This window comes from Neoarthrinium moseri (genome assembly GCF_022829205.1).
Source record: "Neoarthrinium moseri strain CBS 164.80 chromosome Unknown scaffold98_Wmoseri_CBS_16480, whole genome shotgun sequence".
In the NCBI taxonomy this organism is placed as follows: domain Eukaryota; kingdom Fungi; phylum Ascomycota; class Sordariomycetes; order Amphisphaeriales; family Apiosporaceae; genus Neoarthrinium; species Neoarthrinium moseri.
In genome coordinates this window covers 961-25866 of record NW_026055212.1, presented here as the reverse complement: position 1 = coordinate 25866, position 24906 = coordinate 961, and the positions used below count along the sequence as shown (strand labels likewise).

The 24906-nt window shown below is 51.5% G+C and overlaps 5 protein-coding genes across 5 annotated transcripts; 3 read left to right on the top strand and 2 right to left on the bottom strand.

The window, feature by feature from the left end:
- Positions 1-947: 947 nt before the first annotated feature.
- On the top strand, positions 948-2700 carry JN550_012906 (uncharacterized protein; the record flags this gene model as incomplete). Its single annotated transcript, XM_049311433.1, has 3 exons — positions 948-1107; positions 1157-1317; positions 1384-2700. 3 exons carry the CDS (start codon positions 948-950, stop codon positions 2698-2700), a joined length of 1638 nt encoding a protein of 545 aa, XP_049165096.1.
- Positions 2701-4096: 1396 nt separating this feature from the next.
- On the top strand, positions 4097-5122 carry JN550_012905 (uncharacterized protein; the record flags this gene model as incomplete). Its single annotated transcript, XM_049311432.1, has 1 exon — positions 4097-5122. One exon carries the CDS (start codon positions 4097-4099, stop codon positions 5120-5122), a length of 1026 nt encoding a protein of 341 aa, XP_049165095.1.
- A 1535-nt stretch (positions 5123-6657) lies between these two features.
- On the bottom strand, positions 6658-8093 carry JN550_012904 (uncharacterized protein; the record flags this gene model as incomplete). Its single annotated transcript, XM_049311431.1, has 3 exons — positions 6658-7238; positions 7293-7944; positions 8004-8093. 3 exons carry the CDS (start codon positions 8091-8093, stop codon positions 6658-6660), a joined length of 1323 nt encoding a protein of 440 aa, XP_049165094.1.
- Positions 8094-9643: 1550 nt separating this feature from the next.
- On the bottom strand, positions 9644-12482 carry JN550_012903 (uncharacterized protein; the record flags this gene model as incomplete). The annotated part of the gene is made up of 8 exons (XM_049311430.1): positions 9644-9779; positions 9911-10116; positions 10191-10788; positions 10863-10990; positions 11047-11106; positions 11159-11629; positions 11687-12152; positions 12208-12482. The coding sequence occupies 8 exons, from the start codon at positions 12480-12482 to the stop codon at positions 9644-9646; spliced, it is 2340 nt and encodes a 779-aa protein (XP_049165093.1).
- Positions 12483-13457: 975 nt separating this feature from the next.
- Positions 13458-18476, top strand: JN550_012902 (uncharacterized protein; the record flags this gene model as incomplete). Its single annotated transcript, XM_049311429.1, has 3 exons — positions 13458-14627; positions 14671-14797; positions 14851-18476. 3 exons carry the CDS (start codon positions 13458-13460, stop codon positions 18474-18476), a joined length of 4923 nt encoding a protein of 1640 aa, XP_049165092.1.
- Positions 18477-24906: the final 6430 nt, after the last annotated feature.

Below are 24906 nucleotides of genomic sequence, written 5' to 3'. Positions count from 1 at the left end.
TGAGAATGTGTGTCTGACTTCAGCTTCTTGATCACCAGATATCGACAAACACACAACACCTGATTCGCCGAGTGGTGGCTCACCGCTGTCTCGGTATAGCGGGCTCATGTATAACAACAAGGGACGTCGACTATCGATCAGCGCGGAATGGCGTCCCGAAAAAGCAAAATCAGAGACACGGGTTGGACCGTGTTGATGCTCCGCTCCTTTGCAGTTTCAAGGGACCTCTGAGCTTGACTTAAAAAGCAATCTATGCCGCAACTTTGCTCGGGCTACTGACATTGAAGGAACTGCTTCTCGTGCCTTGATAATCCCCACATCCTGAAGTCTCCTCGAGTCTCCAAACATTGGAATGTCGAGACCTATATAACGCGTATATAGCGAGTATGCAACTCCATTCCCAGTGCTTCGGTAAACAAGCCGAACTGAGATTGGCGGTCTAGATATGACCCGCGCACTGCTCAAATGTCAATTCGATCCCGTAAGAGCTTGCTTTGATTGGGGTTCAAACAGATCGCGTAATTAAAAGAAACACTTGCAGCGATATGCAGATCTGCCAAGATCTTGATAACCAAGCAGAGCAGCATTGCTGGGCAGGTATGGATAGTTTTATCAAGACATGTCTCATAGAGGTTTCGCCGTCCCGCGGGGGCCTGCTGTTGTGGCTGGCTGGCGAGGGACGTACAGGGTGAATGTCTACGCAATATTGATTACTATCCACACTGAGACAATTATTCTTGGCAGAATTCACTTCAACGTGGGATTGATTGACCTTGAAGATCAGCGACAAGACGAAAATATCATATGTGCTACTAAAAGAAATTCCCTTCCACACCTAGGGACGAAGACCCTGACAGCCCAACAAGCTTGACGACTGACAGCGGCAACACGAACGCCGTGTAATACATCAGTGTAAACCATCTATCTGACTGTGGAAAATTGCCAGCATGGGTGACCTAGGAGAATGTCCCCAGGAGCCGAAGAAGCTGATCCTCTGCTTTGACGGCACCGGCAACACGTTCAGTGGGTCTAACGCTGACACCAACGTGGTCAAGATTCTTAACAAGCTGGACCGCAATGATCCTCACCAGTACCATTATTATCAAAGTAAGTAGCGACATCATGTGAGCCTCTCCGTGACTTACACTGTCATCAGCTGGAATTGGTACCTACGACATCAATGAGAAGTCGGTGAACAAGACGTGGCTGGGCGAAATGCAGAGCTCAATCTCCCAGACCATCGACCAGGGAATCGGCACAACCTTTGACGCACACGTTATCGCTGGGTATCGTTTCCTGATGCGTTACTATGACTCGGTAAGCATGATTTCTTTATTGTGCCGTGGACGACTCGGGGCTTGGAGCTGATATACAGGGTCCAAGGGTGACAAGATCTACATGTTTGGCTTCAGCCGCGGCGCATTCACTGCCAAGTTTCTGACGCGAATGATCCACACGGTGGGCCTGCTCTGCAAGGGAAACGAAGAGATGGTTCCCTTTGCGTATCGTCTATACCAGCGCTACCTGGCTGGAGAGATCAAGGACTACCAAGCCGCGCATCCCAGGGCGGCCGGTGGTGCATCTGAGAGCAGCGGCACGAGCGACGGGGACCAAATACTGGATGGGAGTGCAGAGGACGAACACGGCGAAGACTACAGCATGGCACAGGACGAGATCACCGCATTCAGCAACACCTTTTGCCGCAAGGAGAAGCGCCCCAACTCGTCTGGGCATGTGGAGGAAACCGACATCAAGGTATACTTTCTCGGCATCTGGGACTGCGTCAACTCGGTTGCGGTGCTGGAGCAAAACGGGCCGCTGCCCGTACCTGTGAAAGGCACGGCTCAGTATGTTCGACATGCCGTAGCTGTAGATGAACGCCGCGTCAAGTTCAAGGCAGCGCTGCTTGCCCAAGACCTGAACGGCAATGGCCCGAATGGTGAAAACATCAAAGAAGTATGGTTTCCGGGATGCCATGGCGACGTTGGTGGTGGATGGCCCGCAATCCATGCGGATACCACCACTGACAAGGCTGCGGCATCGACAGAGAAGCCCGGGTGGTGGCAACGGATCAAGAGCTTTTGGACGACCGAGAAGCCACAGGGCGCTAGCAAAGATGTTCGCCAGGATCCCTTCCAGATGAGCGACATTCCGCTGGCCTGGATGATTCGCGAGCTGGAGTTGGTCGGCAAGGAGGATCCTTCTGCCGCCGTCAAGTGGTGCAAGAGTGTCACGGGTTTCAAGAGCCGGTTCAACAAGACGGGGAAAACGCAAGCTCTCAATGCACCAATTCACGACTCGCTTTTGTTCGGGCGGGGGACTGGTTTCTTTACGGTGTTGCTATGGAAGTTCATGGGCAGGTACTCCCAATTCCCGTCTCTGACCTCGAGACTGACACCAGAACTTGCAGAATTCCTGCCCATCATTAAGCGATGGGAGATCGAAAAGGATCAATGGGTAAACGTCCGTTTCCCGCTCAACAAAGGTGCTACGCGTGACATCCCAAAGACTGCTGTACTTCATGAATCGCTGATATGGCGGCTACGCAACGAGGCATCTTGCTATCACCCCCCAAACAACCATGGTGGGTGGGGATCGCCATGTTTGAAACCTGACAGCGGTCCTGTCGATTTCGAGCTCCTGGATGACGGGCTCGATAACCCTCATCACAAGACGTACAAGATTCGGAAGAATGACTAGTCATCGCGCACTATCAATCAGTCCCGTAGCACAAGTTTGACGGGTCCGGAGAGGTATGATCCGTGTGACGCTCCAAATTGGCAAGGAATGCTCATATACATCAGGTACATACGGAGGACATATTTTGGGGACCATGCCAAGGGCGGGCTTTCGGTTGCAGTCTCGTATATCGCTTAGCATGCGTGAAGTATAGGATATATCGTCGTTCAGCCATCTGATGACCGGCTCTTGTGGTTCTCTTCGGCGTCAGTCGCTCCCCACCGTGACTTATTTCTAGAATCCATTGACTTGTAGTGGAAAACATTCTCAGTGCTGAGTAAACCACAAAGTAGAGCCTCGTTATTTCGCACTCAATCTTGGTCTGTGTCAGAACAGACACCGTCGTTGCCTTGTAGATCCGGCATGGTTCCGGCTAGTCGGTTTCACTAGTAGCGAGCGAGTTGAACTGTTCTTCAAAGTCGGCATGACGAGGTCGTCATGTGATTGCTGGCTTGTCACCATTCGTATACGTGCGAGTATGAAGCACCCTTGGCACCCGCGAACTGCCATGGACAGAAAATGGTGACTCTGTTGTTGTAAGCGGATCATCAATCTTCAAGGAAAGGCAATGTGCGACTCGAGCCCAGTTGCTGCAGGAGACGTTCGCGAATGACGGCACAAAGAGTTGTTTCATAATCTAGCGATCTATTCGTAACTCGCAGCTGGAAGACAGTACAGCTCGTTAAATACAGTTTCACGTGGCAATCATCCTTCCAGCCCTGTGGAGGAACATTTCTCTTGGCAGCGCAACAAGATAGTATTTTCGCTCCCTTGCAGTAGAGAAGACGTCAAAAGGAAATTATCAGGTCGAATGTTCCAATCATGGTCGTCCTTACGCCTTGCGATACCTGGCTAGTGGCAATGTGGCTGGAGCTACAAAGCCAAAGGATGTTACACATACTTAAGGAAAAAAGCCTTGGAGAGAGATGAGAGAAAGCACGTCATATGAGTTGAATGATTTGGCACCATTAGGTCTTTCAGAGGAGAGTGGCGCACAAAAGTCGTTGCCAGTGTAGTTGATCGGGTGTTTGCTTCTTTCAGAATTTCAATATTTTCGTACCAGCGGGTGAATTCATCCACTGGGGTAATTTGTCTGTATCTTTCGCCAAGAAGCATCGCCACCAAAACTCTCGGGGGCTTCCAGCCATGATGTCGGATGTGTTGAATAGATCTGCGACTGGGCTGCGCGGTGTGCGGCTGAAAGAAGAACACATATTTTACCAAAGGAGTCGGAGTTTGATAAGGCCTGCCGCCCCCCTTTCTCTATCATGTCGCAGATCCTGCTTTCTGGTCATGGCGGTATCCAACTTCCTTCCATCGCTTTAATGGGAGATTAAAGACCTCAGAGAGCATCAAGATGGGTTTACAACCGCTTCCGAGGCCGTGGATTGGCCTCGCATTGATCTCGCTTGCACTCATCTGGCTCATCCGGCTCCTCTCCTCCTCGCACAATCGCCACGCTATAGACGGCGTGGTACCTTCGATGCCAAACGACGTTAAACTCACGGACAAGCCTGCAGAAACTCTGGTACCGCTTACGTCTCCATCTCGCGCTCCTCCCGCTTATGACGGGCCCCCGATCCCTCGCAAAATATGGCACATCTTCTTCCCTCTCAACGACGTAGTTACCGATAAAAATGTCAAGTTCGTCGCTGACTGGATCAAGAGTGCCCCTGGATACACCTATACACTCTTGGGTGCCGAGGGTGGTTCTGCCCTAATGGCAGCGTATTATGGATCAGAATCCGAGCAATTCGTCCTATTCAACCAACTTAAAAACCCGGCGCTCAAGTCTGACCTCCTGCGCTACCATGTGCTGGCTGCAGAAGGAGGCTACTACGCTGATGTTGACACCCGGCCTCTGCTGCCAATACAGGACTGGATAGATTCAAGTCTACGGCCCAAGGTCCGGCTCGTATGTGCGCCCGAGTTTGACGTGGGGATCACGCCTGAGGAGAATCCTCTCTATAACATACGTTTTGGACAATGGGTTATCGCTGGAGCGCCGGGCCACCCGGTCCTGCAGCGCATGGCCCGGCGGGCCCTGGATGGCGTGCGGGACTTGGCGAAGGCGGCGGGAACAACGCTTGACCGTGTGCGGCCAAACAATATCCAGGTGCTCAACGCTACCGGCCCATTGCCATGGACTGAGGTCATCTGGGACTACCTGCGCGAGGTGGACCCAACTCTCCTGACGGACTACAGCTCCATAAGCCAGCTGTCTGAACCGCGGCTGGTTGGCGATGTACTGGTCATGCCCATCGTTTCTTTTCGTGCGCCGACAAAAGAAGAGGCCCCGTGGTTCGAGGAGCATGGTGACCACAGGGTCTTGGAGCATCACATGCAGGGCACCTGGAGGTTTTGGAAGCCACCTCCAGAGTAGTCGTTGAATGAAGACAGTGCTTTGCAGGATATCCATAGACTGTTGGTTATAGACTGTTCAGGGACATTTCATAGGTGTTTAGACATGAGAACGAGGCAAGCGAATGAGGATTTTTCTAAGTTGAACTTTCGAATGAATGCTGAGCTTCAAAGATCACACTCGAATTGCAGCCCAATACTTCGAGGAGTCTACCACGAACGAGATCGACCAGCCGATGTTTGACGAAAGCTGACTGTAGACTCAACTCCAGACAGCGCAGTCCAGGGGCTCCAATTGGGTTCTTCAATTCTCGTTAGATCTATGAGTTCCAAGAACCTGTCATGTTGCCAGTCAGTTAACCCGGACTTGAGTCACTAGCCCAGGCGAGTTGTGATCTGTTGACAACAAAGCTGTGTCAGACGGTACTGGCTTTTGACGAATGGACTGGAACCCGATCAAAGAACTAGGTGGTCTGCATTGTGACAGCTTGTGCCATCATGTTCAATGATGGGCTCACAGGGCTCCGCGATGGTCGGCCTCTGTGAGGTTCTGTACCCAACCTCCGGTAGGATCATTCTGGACTGGCATTCCAACTGCTTGGTGTGATGATATCTTCTTTCACGTGGCGCCCTTCTATCATGTGTTCACACTCTTAGCCATGAAAGGAGCTCCTCAATTACTAGGTTACTTCTAGATGTCACTGGAGAAGTTGGGCTAATGCGCGGAGGTAGCTCGAAAGAGTTTTGCTGTGCGGCATGGAGGATACCTGAGATCTTCCCAAGCGCTCAAGCCATGTAGAACAGGTTGCTGATAGGAAATAGGACAATCCAGTTGCAATCGAGATGAAAGATTCGTAGTGGATGGCGACCCTATGACCACGAGTGCTTTCTTATCGAACATAAATAGTCATCTCCTTCCGGTAAATGTTTCGGTTACCTATACGGCCCATTCTCAGCAGCCACACTGTTGAGTCTGCTATTCAGCTTGATCCATGGGAGGTCCCGTGGCAAGCTACGTTTACTTGTGATTGCAGCAGAGACGTAACATGTGGACGTGAGACTAGCTACTTGAAGTTGGTGCCATGAGTCGCCAGCGCTCTTCGCAGTGTCGCAACCGGTTGAACTGGTTGGAGTTGCCTTATGATTGATTCATCACATCGCAGTGGTCGGTTATATTGCAGGGAATTGGTAGTCCTATACACGAATGGCCACGAAGCAGAGACTCAGGGGCATCATGGATTGGCCAAGGGATCAATTTGTGTACGCACTATCATAGCGTGTATCTGTTGCGGTCTCCATCAGTATACTCCGGCTGTATGCGTCATCATGTTATAACAACATAGATCGTGTTCCTAGCACCAGCCAATCACAAATGTTCCAAGCTGCTCTTAGTCCTCTTGCCAAAGAGCAGGCCACTGCGAGGTCAGATCAACGTACAGTCTGCATCCCCTCATCACAGACCTGGTATTTGACTGCCCAGTGATCCTCAATTCTCTTGTTGCAAAGGCTCATGAATATCTCAACACCATCAGCATCAGCCCCCTTGAAGTGCGACTCTTAGCTCGTCACCCATCCTCCAATCACGGTTGAAGTCGACAAGCCCAAGGACATACCACCCTGGACGCTGCAAATTCCTCTCGCCGAAATCTTCTTGGGGAGGGAGAGGTGAGGCCGCCTGGCAGAGCGGCGACTGGGCGTTCTGGGAGCACAAATTGTTACGGTCAACTGCCCAATCGCGCCTCCGCCGGCACCCAGATCGAAGGAAAGCTTCTTCAGGGTTGGCAGCTTTGGGACCATACGAACAAGCGAGAGGACCAAAGGGCCAAAGGTTGACGGATCGGGCGTATCGCGGAAGCAATTCTGCGGCAACTTTCCGTCTGCCCTCAGCCACTCATTCTTTGGCACGAAATCGGAATGGTCGGAGTGCGCCGAGTTGAAAGATGCATGCGAGACATCTGAGTCCGAGTCCTCAATGTCGTCATCTCCATCTCTTGGATGATCTCCAGTGTTGATCCATTCACCGCTGGGTGTAGTTACTGAGAGTTCGAGATGGAGTTCGGTCATGGTCGAACTGATAGTCTCTACTCCAGTCTCGGTGGCGTCGAGAAAGGCAATAGGAGAGAGAATCCAACATCCACCTAATTACAAGTTGGAAAGAGCGGGGAAACATAAAAGACGTTGGACCGTTAGACTCATATCATCCTCTTCTTCTTTCTCGCAGTATGATTCAAGCTCGAAGTTGTCTTTGCATAGGTTGCCATCCTCTAAATGGATCTTCAAGATTTCCACAGATGGAAACCGGGTCTTTGACAACAGCTGGGCCAGCGCGGACCTGAATTCCTTGCGCAAGCTTAACAAACGGCGCCCAGGCATCAAAAACCCCCATGTCATATCTTGAGCTTTGGGTAACGCAGCGACGATTATTTCTGCAGTTTTCGGGTGCAGAGACCTGCCGTTCTCCGATAGCCACCTGAAATCGAGCTTGGATACATATCCAACCTGGGGTAACACTCCCAAAGATAACGTGCCTTCATCGACCATCAGAAATTTCCAGAAATTTCGAAATCTCCAAATCTCCGGCCCACCATGGTTGATTTCAATATCATCGAGCACCTCAGCGTCGTCCGAAGGGGATCTTGCCTCGAGAGTTGTGGAGACTTCATTGCCTTGACATGCTCTGAGCCGGTCGAACAGGTCGAAGATGCCTTGCGTGAAAGCAACTTTGTTGGCGGCAGCCTCGAGACTGCTCTGCAGCTTTTTAAGCCGCTTTGCACTGACCGGCGGCAGCACAACTTCATAGACAATGTCTCGTACAGACTGCCGCTGACGCTTCCGTGGAACACCCTATCAAACCTCTTCAAGCAATCCTTAGTACTGTTAATTCGGATTTTAGAGGCCATTACGCTCGTTAGGACAGACTGTGACCCAGGCTCGGACAGATTCTGATCGCTCCCGTGGAGCGACAGATCAAAAACATCGCCCTTTGCCCCCATTTTGTCCTGTTGAAGTCTGTCCATCTGTATCCTGATGACATGTTTCTTTACGTCACGAGACGGCAGTTGCCCTCAACGCTGTTTCAGCTCAGCTTGACCGAGTCAGCGGGGCTGGTAAGATTTGCCGTACGAGTTGTTCCGTACTGAGTACTGTGTAGGAAGCGTGAAAGTTCCACCTCTATCTGAATGACTGTGATCCATTTCCGTAGTCTGGATGTTGACATCGTGAAACAAAAGAACGAAATCGAGATTCCCGTCTTTATCTCGATAAGACACAGTCTACCGTGGTTCTAATCACTGTCACGTGAGTCCCTCAAGGCGGCTGGTCGCTATACTGGTATGCTCCGGGACGGGTTCATGTCGTCTGTGCCCCCACAAAGAGGAGCACTTGATAATTCAAACTCGCGTGGAAACATTATCACTAGAGATATCCTTTCATCACTGCTCAGATAAGGCGCCGGCACTATAGACTGACTGGGAGCCGATCGGAAGACTAACTGGGATTCCAAACCTGCAAGCCTTCGAGCGTAATATTCCACACTTAAGCTACCAGGTTACAGTGAGATCCCAGACGCTATGCGGGCTGCCTGCCTGTACATGTGGTGCGATGGTCGAATCTTGACTTGGTCTTTTCCTGGTTCAATCTATGTGGTATGGCCCACCCTTGCAGGATTGGCTCTTTCCTGCTCTGATGCAAGTGAGATCCGTCGCAGCCAACCTTACTTGCGTCGAAGATGTGTCTCCAAGGCCGGACAACCACTGCGTAAAGTCTTGCCGATGGCAGTGTGTCGTAGTACGATCTGACATGTTTTGATTTTGAATCTGTTTGGATCTTCGAACGATGTCAAAGACTCTCATACTCCACACCGACACAAGGCTCCTCTCACTGAACCAATGTTGACGAATCTTCCTATATCGGACATATTTGAGCAGCGACAATCGCCAGGTCACTGTCACGTAATTTCCTTGCCATTCCACTGACCTCTCTTTTCGGGACTGAGCTACGAATTCCATCTACTGCTTCTTTCGACGGACCAGTGTGACACTGCTCATAAAGGGAACCAGTCAGCTGTGGATGCTGTCATGTAATATTTCTCTCAACACCACGTCTTATGAAGGACGTTAATAGAGAACGGAACAGGGAGCCGTACGGGTTGATGTCGATCGTGGTAGACACAGTGTCTGGTGAAGATAAAGGCAACTCCTATCTACGCTGATCGATCCATGGAACACCTGACGCTCCTGTCTACATATGAAGACAGTCCCCTGTCGACAATGAACTACAAGGTCTGCCTCCTTGCTTCTCTTCACGTGGAGTTGTAGGCATGGACGAAGGGTCTTCAAGGTAGATATCGTCAAACCGCATATCTGCCGCCGCCAACACCTCCCATAAAGGTGCGAACTGTCTCATGAGGATCAATGAAGATTGTCATATAGATGTACTGGCACCGTTTAAGTGTCGGTGAACCGGGGTCGCAATATGTCATGTGCGAAAGCGTATCAAGCGTGACAAAATCGACAACACATACCTGATCTAGAACTGCTAATGGTCACATGTAAGAGCTGGACGTGGGTATGACTTCAAGGTTGATACTGGTGCCTGTCACACGGATACCGAGACCACAAGCAGTGACACCCTCCTTATGCCGATCACTCTCGGCGATCAAGCCGATGATATGTCCATAACTGAATCAGAACCAGCAGCTGCTCGGTACCAGGACATCGCCAGGTAGTGATGCTAGATCTAGATATAGGTTTGAGCACCTGCGTAGTTGACTTTCAAAACGAGCCAACTACACAGCTTTCCCTTTTGTTACCTGCCTGTGCCATAAGGAGCATTGAATAGTCTACTATACTTGAGAATAGTGAACACTGGCTGTTTCTTCAGACTCAGCCCTTCTTGCTCAGGTTCAATTTCCTCTGGTCTGTCGCCGTTCAAAAACTTGAACTTGTGATGAGCATAGTTGTGATCTAGTCGATTTGCTTTGGTCTCGGCTCGGATGACTTTCTTTCTCCATGGCGGCTGCGATGTCTTCGTTATTACCTGCTTGGGATGTGGCGAAGAACGATGTGGCTTGATGGGGATGTTTGACTTACTATGCCTGCTGGCTGCGATGCCAGCTTTTCAATTGCGTCATCCACCAAGGCGTCTGCCTTCTCTTTGATCGCTTTCCAGACGAGAGCATCGAGAACCGCCTCGGCCTGATGGTAGAGCGATCTGTGGAAGGGGTAGAACATGTAACTTGCACATGCCTGATCATCCAGGAGGACGGATATGAACTCATTCTTGATGGTGTATTCGAGAGAGTAGACGACAGCTGGAAAATCATGCGCAAGCAGCAGCATTTCCGCCTGAGACGCAGCTTGTCCGGCTGTCCTATGGTCCTGGTTCAGTCTCTTTGTGGTGTCGCCCAGCGAATTGTACACGTCGAGCATCAACTTAGGATTGTCGCTGCTGAGAATCTTGTCAGAAGCATCCCTGACTTCTTTGACCAGCTTCTCGTCCATGGTAAAATAGTCGAAATTGTATTGATTGCCAGGAGTATAGCGATCGTAGCGTATAGGCTGGGAGAAGTCGTTGCAGCGAATCTCGAGACGTCCTTGCGGAGACCTCGGATTTTCTTGCAGCAAAGGGCCGAGCTTATCATGAAGCTTTTGTTCTCGGCGGTAGAAGTCTTGCCATGCCATCTCATATCTGGGAATCGTGTACTGTCAGCATAGCCATCCACCCCAGGCGGCTTCAAGATTGCGGACGACTTTTCCATTTACCTTGTCATGAGAGAATTGGTCTCAGATGTACCAAATATGAGATTCTCCAAGTTTTGACTGGTCGAGAACCCTGACTTCTGGTCTGCTGGCAAAAATCCTCCCCAGGAGAATGCTGCCAGGTGCAACCACTGTCTGTATCAGGATCATAGCTCGACTTGGGGCATCCAAACACGTGCTCACATACCTCGCTCGAGAAGAAACCAGACGACATTCGTTGCTTTTCCCATTCCAGAGTTGTCGCTATCTACAACAGCCGTTAGTTTCGCAGGAACTTGGCCCAAGGGCTGTCATCTTACGTCGCTGGCCGAAACGCCTCCCATGACTGCGGCTTGAGTGAGCTGAGAGGCACGCTTTCCCGCGGCTGCGGCCATCTTTGCCTGCCCTAGCGTGATGTCGATGGCTGTCTGGCCGTGTAAGAAATTGTACGTTTTTACCTGAGAACCCAGGCCTTGGAGACGCTTGTCTTTGAGAGCTTTGCTTATCTTCCGGCGGTTGAACTCAGCCATAGTGGCCTCGTCATCTTCCTTCTGCTGCAAGTTAAGTCCGTACTTCTTTCGTTCGTCAAGGCTCAATCCGCCTTGAATTTTGAGGTCTCGCTCGCCCACTTTCAGCATGAGATTATTCAAGGTGTTACATGTGTCTCGATCCTTGAAGGAAATGAACTTGCGGATGGGATATGTCTCTGTTTTTGCCAGCATCATCATGTACGAGTGCCAGTCATCCTCGTGAATCCAAGTAACAAAGAACTCGAAAGGGTCTACTGACATCTGCACAAGGATAAGATTGCGGAGCTGAGATCGTGGGACATGGGGCACGAGACTCACCAAATTATACCCCGGGGGCTTTTGTTGCTGGTCAAATTTATGGTCATAAAGCCTCAATTCCCATTTCCCGTCGTCGCTGCCTGGGGTCATTTTGTTCTTGATGTTGGTCTCATTGGCTTCCTGTATCAAGATCGAGAGGAACTCGCTGACTGTCCTATCGAATCGTGATCTTATCAGGCCTTGGCGCTTGTCCAGAGGTTGAATAAGGAGCGGCTTGTCGAGCGGCATATCACAGTGACGCGTTGGCTTGAAGGACTTTCCACTACCCAAGCCGAGGATCTTTCGAACATGTGCTGTCCAACTATCAGATGTGTTGCGGTAGGGATCAACCTTGATGTGAAGATCATCATAGCCACCATTTTGCAGCCTGACCCTAATTTTGGGTTTTTGTTCCTTGCTCGCATCGGACAATGTCCAATCGCGGGGGATCTGGTCAAGGAGGTATTCATCAGTCCAATTGGAGACCCTAAGATCACTGGTCAGTCAAGGGCCTTGCGGAGGGGTTGGAAAATTAATCATACTTTGGCGGAGCTTGGGCCGAAGCATCATCATCATCATCATCATCATTGCTCTGCGTGAAGCCGTTGGCTAGAAGCGAAGAGCCCAAGTCGAGAACAGTCTTGAGAGGAACGAAGACGAGGCCGGTGGCCTCGTCTGTTGGACCCACTTGGAAATACTGCTGGGCATCAAATGCAATGGCTCGGGACTTTTCTTTTCCAAAATACCATAGGCTTTCTGTGCCTAGCATGTGCCGGTTCCATGAGGTCGCCGCTTTCTCCTGATTGCGTGTCAACATTGTGCTGCGAGACAAGGAAGAGTGAGGAACTCAGATTCTGGAGAGTTCGTCAAAGACGTTGATCTACAGATGTTGAATTGAGGTCAGACGGGTAAAGGTAGAGGCATGCGCACTAGGTGAGCCGAAATATATGAGAGACCTCTTATATCAGTCTCGGATATCGCAGCCAGTCAATGTGCTTGCGTACGCACCTCATGGACACTTGTCTTTCTGTTCATTATCATGGGTTGACAAAGGTTCGCGTTCTAGGCTGCTATAGGAATCGATACAACCTTTTAGCGATGACCTTTCTCGTCGTACATGCATGCTAAAAGTGGGGCCGATATTATAGAACTATTGCTCCACTCCAAATTGTGGCTGGCTGATGCATGGCCCAGATCATACAAGTTGTGTGGAACAGACCGCAAAACGGCTGCGGGCCGTGCGGATCATGAGGATCGAGTTTCGGGGTCCCCCGCAGCTGAAAACCTCTGGCGCAACCATCGCAACCTAAATAAGCAATAGCAAAGCCTAGACTGTGAAATTACGCGTCGTGGGAAGAAGAATCCTCCGACACCAAGAGTCTCGATTCTTTTCAGCAACATTTGTTCCGTTTGCTTCGGGCGAGGCTCTCTGTTTTCGGCCATGTTCCTCTCAGCTGAGCATGGCTCCATGGCTCGACGGGCGTCAGGCTCTGGGCTATATGTCTTGTTCTGCATGGATATTGGCTCTAAAATGTGATAGAGGCTGACACAGAGCAGCTTGGCAAGATATTCGAGCGCGTATCCCAAGCTTCGGGCAGTCACTCTTTGTATTTGACCTGTCGGTTGGAAAGACATCTTGTTGAGTACATCACTTCACCCTCAACGTCCCATCGCCTCCCTCAGGACTGCCAGTGTATCATATCATAGTCTTTCCCCAGTAGTTTGAAAGTAATGACATGAACACAAGAATTTCTCTTTCGACTTGTCATAAACTTTTACATTTCCAAGGGCCATGGGTTCTACTATGGATCTCGACAACCTGAAGCGCAAGCGCTCCTTCTCCAGCGATGAACACGATGATAGCCCACCGCTGAAAGCATTGAAACAGCAAGTTGTTCGGGGAGATTTCCAAGGACTGAAAGGCGCAGCATCCTCGCTTTTAGGTGAAGCAGGTCAACAACTCCTTCAGCTCGTCGGACAGGACCGATCATCCCCTGGGTACGATATTGGGGGGGCCTGGGTCACAAACCTCCGATCAGTCGCCTTCGATGCCAGTGGCAATGAAGTCCCCTATGAGCTGTCACCGGACAAAGGTCTTGGCTCGGCTCCTGGGTCATGGCAACACGGACTGCCCACTCCAGATCCTTCGCCCTGGCCCAAGGACACCGACCCTTTCCTGAAGGCTGCGAGCCTCAGTTCGACCGTCGCAGGCACTCCAGCTGGCCTGGAGAGCTTGTCCAACTCGGCCTATGTGGGCGACATGAAGCTTTTCGGTCTCATTCCATCCAAAATTTATCTCTATGAGCACGTCGGCAGTATTCTGCACCCGTACAATGAGGAAATCAGGATTACGCCAGATGGATCTCTCTCGCTTGGCACTTTCATGCCCTCGCTCAAAGGCAGCGAGTGGGATATGATCGCACTCGAGAATCCCATCCTCGGCTTCCAAGAAGAGGTCATGTTGGACGGAATCACGAGCCGCATGAACGGGCTCTATTTCGAAACCGACCTCGTCTTCCGAGGAGCCTTGCAGCCCGTGTCGGATTTCCTCCACGAATTCTTCCAGCAGCAGAAACCCGCCATTCGTTTCAGCGCTTGGCTGGGTGAGACACGCGACTATGCGAGGCCTTTATCCCTTCCTTCCTTCGTGCTTCGCGGCTCTCTGGAGCATGTCTCGGTCAATGTGCTAGACATCTTGACGTTTCGACAAATTGGTGTCGAACTAAGTGGCTACAAAACATACAATCTTGACAAACGCGGAAGTAGCTGGCAGTTTGAGTATGGCTTCTTTGGCAACCTGGACCTCAATGTTCCTGGCAGTGTGGTTCCTCTGCAGGTTCAATACTATCTCCGCAAGTCGTTCAACGGGTGGCTGCTTCAGCTCCGCCTTCAGGATGACGAGTGGAATGACATCTTTGGCATCAAAGACCTGAAGGCAAGCTTTCCCCGATATTTCCAATCAGTTCACAATTGAAGCGATGCTAATCTTCCGTCCGCGACCTCAGCTATCCGATGTCCGATTAGAAGCTCAGATCCGTACTTCCTCTGAGCAAAAGCAATTATCAGTAGGAGTCGAAGCGAACCTGCAGCTGAGGAAAACCAAATTCGGCGTGCGTGGTTACTATTCCAAAGGTATTTCTCCAAGTGTGCCACCGATACTACTTGACAACTGTGCAATCTGACAGATCCTCTACTGTTTCCAGATTTCTATTCCATCGAGGCCTATCTAGGCGATTTGACGTTGCACGATGTCGGAGAGATCTTCCATGAGCTCATCGGGATGGAGATTGATGGCTTTTCTCACGATGTCGCGCTGCGATCCATGAGTCTCTGTGTGTCCTCGGAAGGATTCACGCTCAGAGGAGAGGTGACGGTCAACGGCCACACGTCCACAAGTGGCTGTTTGGCCTTTACGCGAGATGGTATCACCGTCCAAGGTAGTGTTGGCGACATCGAGTTCGAGCATGTTATCATCAAGGCCGCATCGCTAGACGTCTTCATTGCGAGCAAGCTGGATACTCAATGCGCACGGGCATCCAAGGTCGACATATTCGGCCATGTCAACATCCATGGGGTGGAGCTCAAGGCCGCACTGCACACGGAGAAAGCTCAGGACGGAGAGTTTCGCTGGACCATCTATGGTGAGGTTGAAGGCGATGTCACGACAAGCAAGATTGTCCCGGGTCTCAAGGACACTTTCCTGGACATCTCACTGAACAGATTGGCGCTGATTGCCTCAAATCACGAGGCCCCATTGGGTTCCTACAAAGGAATCAACTATCCAGTGGCCAAAGGTTTTCAATTCTGCGCCAGTATTGACAGCATTCCCGAGCTCGAAAAACTCATGCGCGGTAGCGTAAAGGGCATGGTGTTCCGCGCGGCACTGGTCAACGGACAATTTGCGTTGAGCATTACGTTCCCGGCAGATCGCACCATCACTTTTGGCGACCATGTGTATACTGGCCCGCTCATGATCGAAATCGCAAAGTCGGACCTTGAGTTCCATTTGATCCTCAAAGCCCTCCTCAACATCAAGGTCGAGACTCAACCCAAACCTCTCCAGTTCTCTCTCGGTCTGAAAGCTAGCTATTCCGGCGCGGCAGCGTATGCACAGATGTTGACGGACTGGACAAACCCGTGCAACGTCGGCAAGCAGGTTACTGTTCGGGGCTGTGCCCTTGAGTTTGGCATCGTTTATTCCACCTTCTTCACGACGGGTATGCCGGGCGCCATTGGTCTAGCTGGGCAGATCATGATCGGAGAAAAGGAAGCGAAACTCGCCATGAAGCTCAGCCAGAACCCTAAGGAGCAGATCCTCGTCGCAGCCGTCAAGGATCTCGGCGTTGTTGACCTTGTCAGATTCGCCTCCCAAATCTGCGAGCATGAGTTCCCAGAGCCAGATGACTTCCTGCATTTCAATGACGTGCAGCTATACCTCTCCACTGGCGCCTCGATCGGTGAGACCTACTACGCACCGGGTGCGTCGCTCAAAGGCGACATGACCATCTTTGGCAAGAGAGCCAAGTTTGACTGCACGATCGGCAGTATGGTCAAAATCATGGCTACCATCGAGCAATTTGAACTGGGACCTCTCAAGGTTAGAGGCTCCACCAGCGATGATCCTATCGTCGATATTGAGCTCTCCACGTCGAAGCAAAAAGTCCTCATTGATGGTGCTGTGGATCTCTGGGCACTATCAGCCGCTCTACATCTCGAAGCTGAAGTCTACCCGAAGCCCAAATTTGAGTTCTGGGTCGATGTCTCGCTGTCCGACCGGGTAAAGTTCAAGCTCGAAGCGAAGCTTACCGGTGATATTGATTTCAGAGATCTTTCGTCGCTGGCAAATGCCGATTTTGCAATCTATGGCCTGATGGAGCAGCATATCCTTGACAACATCATCGACATGCTTGACAAACAGATCAACTCGATGCGCGACCACGCAGATTTCAACGAGGCCAGGCGGATACTCTCAGATAAGGAGAATGAGTTCAATGCATCAGTGCAAGCCGCTAGCAGTCAACTTGAAGAAGTGAAACGGCGCTGGGAGAGCAAGGAACAGGACCTCACCTCGGCGTTGGAGCGCGCCAGGTCGGAGGCGCAGAGCTACAAGCAACAGCTAGAGGACAATCTTGCTACAGCGGAAAAGTCGTATGCCAGCGCCGTCGTCGCTGCTATTGCAAATCTAGATCAAGTTCGTCACGATGCTGCCGTCACTGTCCACCTAGCCGAAACAGACCTTCAGCGAGCGCAGTCACAGAGCGAGGAGGCAGTCCGCCAGGCACAGAGCGACCTCAACGAGAAGCGCATTTCCTTCAAGTTCATGTTTGGAAGCGCTCGCTCTGACCTAGAGCAGACGAGGAAGAGTGTTGACCAGGCTATCATGGCCAATGCTGCGATCACAAGAGAGCTGGAGGACCTTGACCATCGCCTCAACGAGGCGCCCATCCTGGACATGCCGATGCTCCTGGCAGAGCAAGCAGTCAAGGCTGCAGAGCAAGCCATTACGGCCGCAGCGTTGGAAGCCGCCAAAGCCATTTTCGAGGCTGCAGAGCTGGTCATTCAGGGGTCAGAATACATCGCTGCAGAGGCTGTGATTGCTGCTGATGAAGCATCTCTGGATTCCCTGATCGGGTCAGAGGCTGCTTCATTAAGTACCGCCAAGGCCGCTTTTGAGGAGCTCAAGTTCCGTCAGGAGGAAGCCGTACGCTGCGCAGCTCAGGCTTTGGAGGATGCCGAGAAGCGCTCTCCTGAACTAGAGACATCCACACGAGCCAAAGCGGTGCTCGCTGACAGTCAGACTGTGATGGACTCCATAATCTCGCCCGCGGAGAAGGCCTTCAACGGAAGGTTCAAGTGCACAGAGTATCTTGCCGTGGCCACAGCCGAAAAGGCCCTCGCAGCAGCCCAGAGCAATACGGTGGATATCGAATTGGCCCGACAGGCCTGTGAGCTGGCGGAGCAAGACTCTTCCAGCTTCGCCAACGACATTCTAGAGGTTGGGCTCAACATCGGCAAGTGGATTGCCAGTGCTGCGGCAGAGCTCATCAACATCACCAAGATTGAGTTTTCGGGATCAATCTCGAGCCTTGTTGCGGACGGACCACCCTTGATCGTCAATGTGCAAGGTAAATTGCTGGGCCAAGATATTGACCTCCACATCAACTGGCAGCCTCACTTTAATTTGGCCAAGTTCATCAAGGCGATCTTCAGCGATCTATGGGAGATGATCAAGAATGCGGCTGGCAAGTTCCTGGAGGAGATTGGCGCCAAGATTGTTGAGTTCGTGGAAGACGTTGCCGAGGCTGTGGAGGAACTTGCAGAAGATATCGGAGAGGGAGTTGAGAAGGCCGCTGAGGCTATCGAAGATGCCGCCAGCGATGTAGCTTCCGTCCTAGACGATGCTGGAAGTGCCATAGGCCATGCTGCTGACGACGCGGCCGAAGCCATCGATGATGCTGTCAGCGACATAGGTTCTGCCTTAGATGATGCCGGCAGCGCCGTAGGCCACGCTGCGGAGGATGTGGTTGACGCCGTCGATGATGCCATGAGCGATGTGGGCTCGGCTTTGGACGATGCCGGAAGTGCAGTCGGCCACGCAGCTGACGATGTTGCCTCAGCTTTTGGAGATGCGGCCAGCGATGTTGGGCATGCCGTGGACGATGTTGCTGGCGATATCGGAAACGGCTTCAACGACGCGGGCAATGCGGTCGAGGATGTTGCCAATGACGTTGGAAACGCCTTTAACGATGCGGGCCATACGGTTGAGAATGTTACAAATGATGTTAAAAACGCGATATTCAATTTTTTTTAACGGATGCAGTAGGCGGGAACCCGTGAGCAAGAAGCCCTGGCAGAGCGGTTCGCGTTGAAACGAGGAACTTCAAAAGGTCAAGATACTTGATCTAACAAGATATCGGAGGAGGATGGAATGTCTATATACCCGAGGTGGCGATGATCCCAGCTTCAATTGATATCACGATTCTCGTGACATCCGTACACGTCATCCTGATTGGACGAGCGTCTTGAACCGTACCAAGCTAGGTTGACGTCTCCTAGTTGTCTCTGAAGCAGAAAGATATAAAGAAAAGAATGAATGTAATTAAGAAATCACCTCGCAAGATGGGTAAGTTGCCAACGGGAGGGCTTGTCTTCCACGGAACCGGGTTGCTGAATCCGTCATTGATATCGAGGTCCGTATTCCGTTGTAAGGTACAGGATGAGTACAGTCACGTATCACATACGTCGAAAGGGTCAAGTTGGATGCCCTATACATCTGGATGGCATGACTGGTTGACCCCTTACTCAGGGGTATTGCCAATATCAAGCGTGACTGTGAATACCCGCTGCGTGGTGGCCGCCCCTATTTCTATCGCGTTCCAAGCACTCCGCCATCCCAGATGAAAATCTCTGGCCACAACGTTGTTGATGTCTCTTTGATGGGGGGTCCATTGGGTCATTCGTGTCCGGCATGCCGCCATCTTCACGGTCAACACCTTCCCATGACGATCCCCTAGATACATACAACCACGCCAGGAGTGATGCGAGGCACTGAGAAATCAGTCGATGCGCAGACAGTCAGGAATTCAGTACTGGAAACGACAGCCCGTGGTCAGGCACGACACTTATTTGTGAACCAGAGGCATCCCATATCCTTTCACCCGAGGTTCACACCACATCTACTGCCGCGACCAGTCAGGTGGAGGTGACCGTAGGCTTGAAGCAACTGTTGTTCCTCTTGCAAAAGGATGTGTGTGTCTGAGTTACGAGTGTGACCCATGGGAGGGTTTGCGGCAATGCACTGTCACGTCAGAGTACGAGAAACTCGTTGCATCGAGTCCGGGACCCTGGACGTCATCTGGCAGAGATGTCCAAAGCCTGACTCGCAACGTAGAGAGTTCATGACCATGTTTTAAATACCATCCGAAGCAATCAACAGATCAAGAAGTGTCTGTTTAAGTCATATATTGACTGCAACCAGTTGCGAATGAGGCCGAGTCGGGACGGAACCTAATCACAAAGAGTAACATGTCACTACCTCAACCACACAACAGCATCATCGAATCACACCGCACCTAATACTCGTCAGAGAGGAGAGTCTACATGGCCACCACGATCTTGTTAAGCCTGACTGATAACATGTCTCCTTGGCCATTGTGATGCCCCCGCCTTAGAATGAATATAGAGAGTATATCAATACCAGGTTGAGGACACGCATGTATCATGTCAACTGCCACTCACTCGCGGCACAGTTCGACGTGCGCTTGTATCAAAAGCAGGTTCGACTTCTATTCTATACACTCCTGAGTTGACCAGTCGCGTCCAGGATCTGGCACAGAGAGACCCATCACCACGCACACAGGAAACAGACAGGCACCAGATGCACCTTACCACAGCATGGCGGACGGCAAGCAGCGCTTCATCCGATCATGCCGTCAGATGAACGACCAATTCAGCTGCGCAAGTAAATCTATATTCATTTCGAATGGTTACATTTCATTGCTGTACGGACTCCTATTGACGGCTGTTGTCCTGACCTTTGGTGTAAGTGGTGTGGCCCACAACTGGCTTTACCCCGGAAACGCTGTGCGGTCGCATCGAATGACAAGCCATTCAGATCACATCAACCCAACGGGAGTAGCTATTTGGTATCTGAATCTTGCCGATTGACAAATGAAATGACAATTGTCGGCGCTACGTATGAGACCAGACCAGGTCCGGCCCAGCCATCTTGTAGGCCAGCAAGACAACAGAGAGCGCTGGATTCCTGCCAACTTCACCACGGTCGCGTTTCGCATGGAGCGATTGGATCTGCATACAACCAACTGGAATCAATAAGAGAACAGGTCTTATATCCGTCACATATCAGGCCAGCAAGATTGAAGTGTGGTGACTGCCGCATGATTCCAGGGTGTGTGGATGATCCCCCAGATATGCCCCCAGACCCCCTAAGCCCCCCCAAGCCCCTCGCTCCGACAGCCAAACCTCACTGTTCCTGCAGCGGGTCTAGCGCATCCGATGCACTGCAGCCACTGGACTCAGGGGCCGCCTACAGTCATGTCCGGGCACACTACAATACATGACGACTACAACCGATGGAACGATCCGAAAGGTATCGTAGATGTTCAGTAGGTGTTCCACAGCGAGAATCTGCAGTTTCGATCAAACCACACCTTGGGGTGCAGGATTGGTTGAGGGCTATCTGTTTACACCAAATTTGTATGGATCAAAGTATTATTTTTTTGTATGGGACTCCCATACAAATCACCGAGCAAACTAATTTGATCGGGTGGGGCCATACAAATTGTATGGGCAGACGCAAAAATTTGATCCCATACAAAATTGTATGGCAACGGGTGGTCAGCGCCTACTCGGCCACAGCGACGTTGCATACTGAAAAATTGCGATAAGAAAGAGATGGGAAGGTAGAGAATCGATCAGGAATGGTCCTGAATGCGCGAATGTTTGATTTGAAGCTTGCATTGAGGTGATTCTCGCGATGCAAGCCGGGCGACGCGAGATGCCCACTGGCCGTGTCCCGCCACTGATTTGTATGGATCAAATTTTTTGATCTTCCCATACAAATTGTATGGCCCCACCCGAGCAAACTAATTTGCTCGCCCAAATGTATGGCACTCCCATACAAACTAAAAAAAGTTTGCTCCATACAAAATGATGGCTGGAGGCTCGCATCGCGACAGCGAACAACACAACAACGCCGTATTCAAATCGGAATACAAGACGTTCAGAAGGTTTGCAAGAGGCTGTTTCAATTGTCCAAGCGGAGGTTGGGTAGAAATCGGTTCTGAGGTGGTGGCAATCCGTGCGTATCTGGGGCAAATTAGTTTGCTCGCCCAGATGTATGGGGCTCTCATACAAATTGGAAGAAGTTTGCTCCATCAATTGTTAGTGCACTACTTACACCATGACCGCTGAACTTGGCCCAGAACTTGCACGCGTAGCCAACGCACACCATCGTGGAACTCGATGAAGCTGTGGTTCAATGAATTGCAGACACATGACCTGCCGTCTTGCACGTTGAAAAGGTCTCTGAAAGTGAATGGTGTTGTCAGAGGTGGGAAGTTGGCTGCAGAGGTAGCTGAAGAGCCTGTAACTAGTGACTACGTTCCCTGAACATTGGGGCCCCAGTGCTAAGCGCCAGGGTGGCAGGGCACCCAGTCCCAAGGCCCAGCAGCCAACCCCCTTCCATCATGTCTAGAATTCGATTCTCATGTCTGGATCTGGTGGCATATGGCCTAGAGAGCCTGCCGACGATGTCTTGTTTGGTTCCGATGATGTGGGCGAAAACGCGACCGTGGAGAGTTGTATGCCTCGGGACTCGAGCCAAGTGGTAGCTGAACAAGGAATACAGGAAGATTCGACACCGACCCCGTGAGTGATATAGCTGTCCAACAAGGCGAATGACTTCGTCATTTTCAAATATCACTATGCTCCAAGTTTGAGAGGGATTGAATCGCTTGCAGTCAAATGCGCCCGTGGCGAAGATGCCGGCTCCCTAGGCTAGGGCAGTGGACGGCGAGCGGCCCATGCATGTAAGTGGCCACCCCAGGACTGCACATTCAGCGCGTCGCTCTTGGAAGCTTCAAACTGCATGGAACGGATTCGATATAGCAGGAGAATGAGTTCCATCCGCATGCGAATCAATTCGGATCGCCTCCCGTGGAATGCGACGGGGCCGGAAGTTGGGCGGGTAGAGACGCTGGAGTGCCGGGGAGAGGTAGCGCTCTGGCCCCCTGGGGCTCACCCGCGGGTCAGCCAACCTGCCAGGCCTGCCTGCACACCAGCCGCGGGTGACAAGGCGGCTGAAAGTGTCGTCTCTTGGAGTACATTCAGTCAGATCTCTGATTCGACGACTTAAACGTCCTCCTACCAGAATAGGAAACTGGTGGCTGAATGTGACCAGGAGTGACCCGCAGTGTCTGTGGGATCGCCGGACCTGGCGCCGTGTAAGTGACTTCATCGCACCACTACAGCACCGCGACACACAAGTTGAGACTGGAAACAGTGGCTGACAACTCGCTATGGGCCAGAATATCAACTCGCAACATCATCTCCGAAATGAATTGCTTCATGTAAGGTGCGGCAGTGGTGAACTTGGCGAGGCTCTCCAGTGCACAGCTCCAGCGGGCCTCACAGCGCCGCCAGGCCCCGACGCCCACTGAAGGTCAGCGCCCCAATCACTGCCATTCGGGGTCCGAAGATTCAACATCACAGCGCAGCTACACATGATACAAGAAGATATATGAAGGGCTCGGAGTGATTCTGTGGTCTTCATACATCTATTGGAACCTCTTTTCCGCGAACTCAATGCGCTGGAATTGACCGCCGCAGACCGGAAGTTTGTCCTGACCCGCTGGCTCACCCCCCTCGATAGTTTGCTCCATACAACTAAAAGTTTGATCGGGTGGGGCCATACAAATTGTATGGGAGACCCAAAAAGTTTGCTCCACCAAAAAATAATTTGCTCCGTCAGATGAGGCAACGGGAAGGCGAGCCTCTCAACTTGCTGCCAAGCGCAAATGACACTCTAAGTGTCTCATCTTGATCTCAATCTCCTGGGAAATCGACTGGTCTACTCAGATTTCTCATCCGACGTCTCGTTGTGGTGCTGCGCGTCTCTAGAAAGTTTGATCGGTCGGTTGTATGGGGATCCCATACAGATCAGTAAAAGTTTGATCCATACAAATCTGCTGGGCGCCCAACCACCCATGGCCATCCACTACTGCAACTGTATACCATGGACTCAATCGACCGCAGCCACGCCGCATCAACGTGCATCGGCTCAAACGACACGGAAGTCAATTCAGAGATACATGAAATCATCATTCACGACTTTCAACCAAGTGCGCAGGCCGTCGCACGGTGGCTGCAGCTCCTGGAAGCTGGGGCGGTAGCAGCTATTCGTTGACAGCCAAATTTGGTGGATCAAACTTTTTCTGATTTGTATGGGATCCCCATACAACAGACCGAGCAAATTAATTTGATCGGTCATTTGTATGGCGGCCCCATACAATTTGAAAAAAGTTTGCTCCATACAAAATCTGGGGTCTCCACAGCCACCAAGGACACCAGCCCAGCACCAGGCCCACTGGAGCCACAGCAGGTTACCCGCTGGAACGTCGCCTATACAGGGCGCCCGGGTCATGCTGCATACGCGCACCCACCTTGTCGCATGCCCACCAATTCAATCTCACTGGTGAGCGCATGACCAGATTGAGCATTGGCAGGCCTGCACGCCGACTCTGTGGTTGACTGAATTGACCAGTTTCTGCGTGCTACATCGTGGCCGCATATGTCATCTTGTCGGCAGCCTACGGCGACCTACGGCGAGTGCCAGCGCCAACCCCACTGACGCCCAACGGCATCCCCAGAGGCTGGCCGGGATGCTGTGTGCGCGCAGCGATACACTCCCACAGTCCGCGAAGAGAGGGGAACAATGAATGCATCTTTGGATACAAAAGAGTCCAATCAGTATCCAGAGACCATCTTTAATTGAATTGAACGAGTGCCGAGCGCTGCATCGAGGCTCGTCGTGTCGCATGCCCTGGGGCGAGGGTTCTCCCACTGATCTTCACCACTGTCGGTCGCTGGAGCACCACTACCACCACTGTGAACCGCTGGAACTCCGCCGCAACCACTGAAAGTCGCTGGACTGAACGACCCGAAGTGCTACATGCGCGCAACCGCCTGCTGACATCACGGCGCCCTAGATCGAGAAAATGAACGTACCGACGGATAGGCAAGAGGCCGATCTACCATACGGACGTTGAATTGAGTTGAGAGGGTCCGAACTGGAGTGGTGTCTCGCCGCGGAATGAGGCCCATCAGGCGGATGAGAACCTACCCGTTCACACCAAATTTGTATGGATCAAATTTTTTATTTTTTGTATGGAGGCCCCATACAATTGACCGAGCAAATCAATTTGACCGGGTCCCCCCATACAAATTGTATGGGAGCCTCGAAAAGTTTGATCGCACCAAATCCAACTCGACCTCTTGACTTCCAGCAGCCACTGTGCAACATGCTACGCGATCCATCTTGAGCGAACTAGTTCGTTGGAATCGCAATTGGCGCATCTATCGACGAGGAGTATCTTGCATGGAGTGAGTATGTCATGTGGATGTGCTGTTGCGGCCTCTTGTCTGGCCCCTTTCTGTGTAAGTGGCACAACGAAGTTGTATGGCGCAGACACCAATTCCGACACTGCAACTTCATCGAGCCA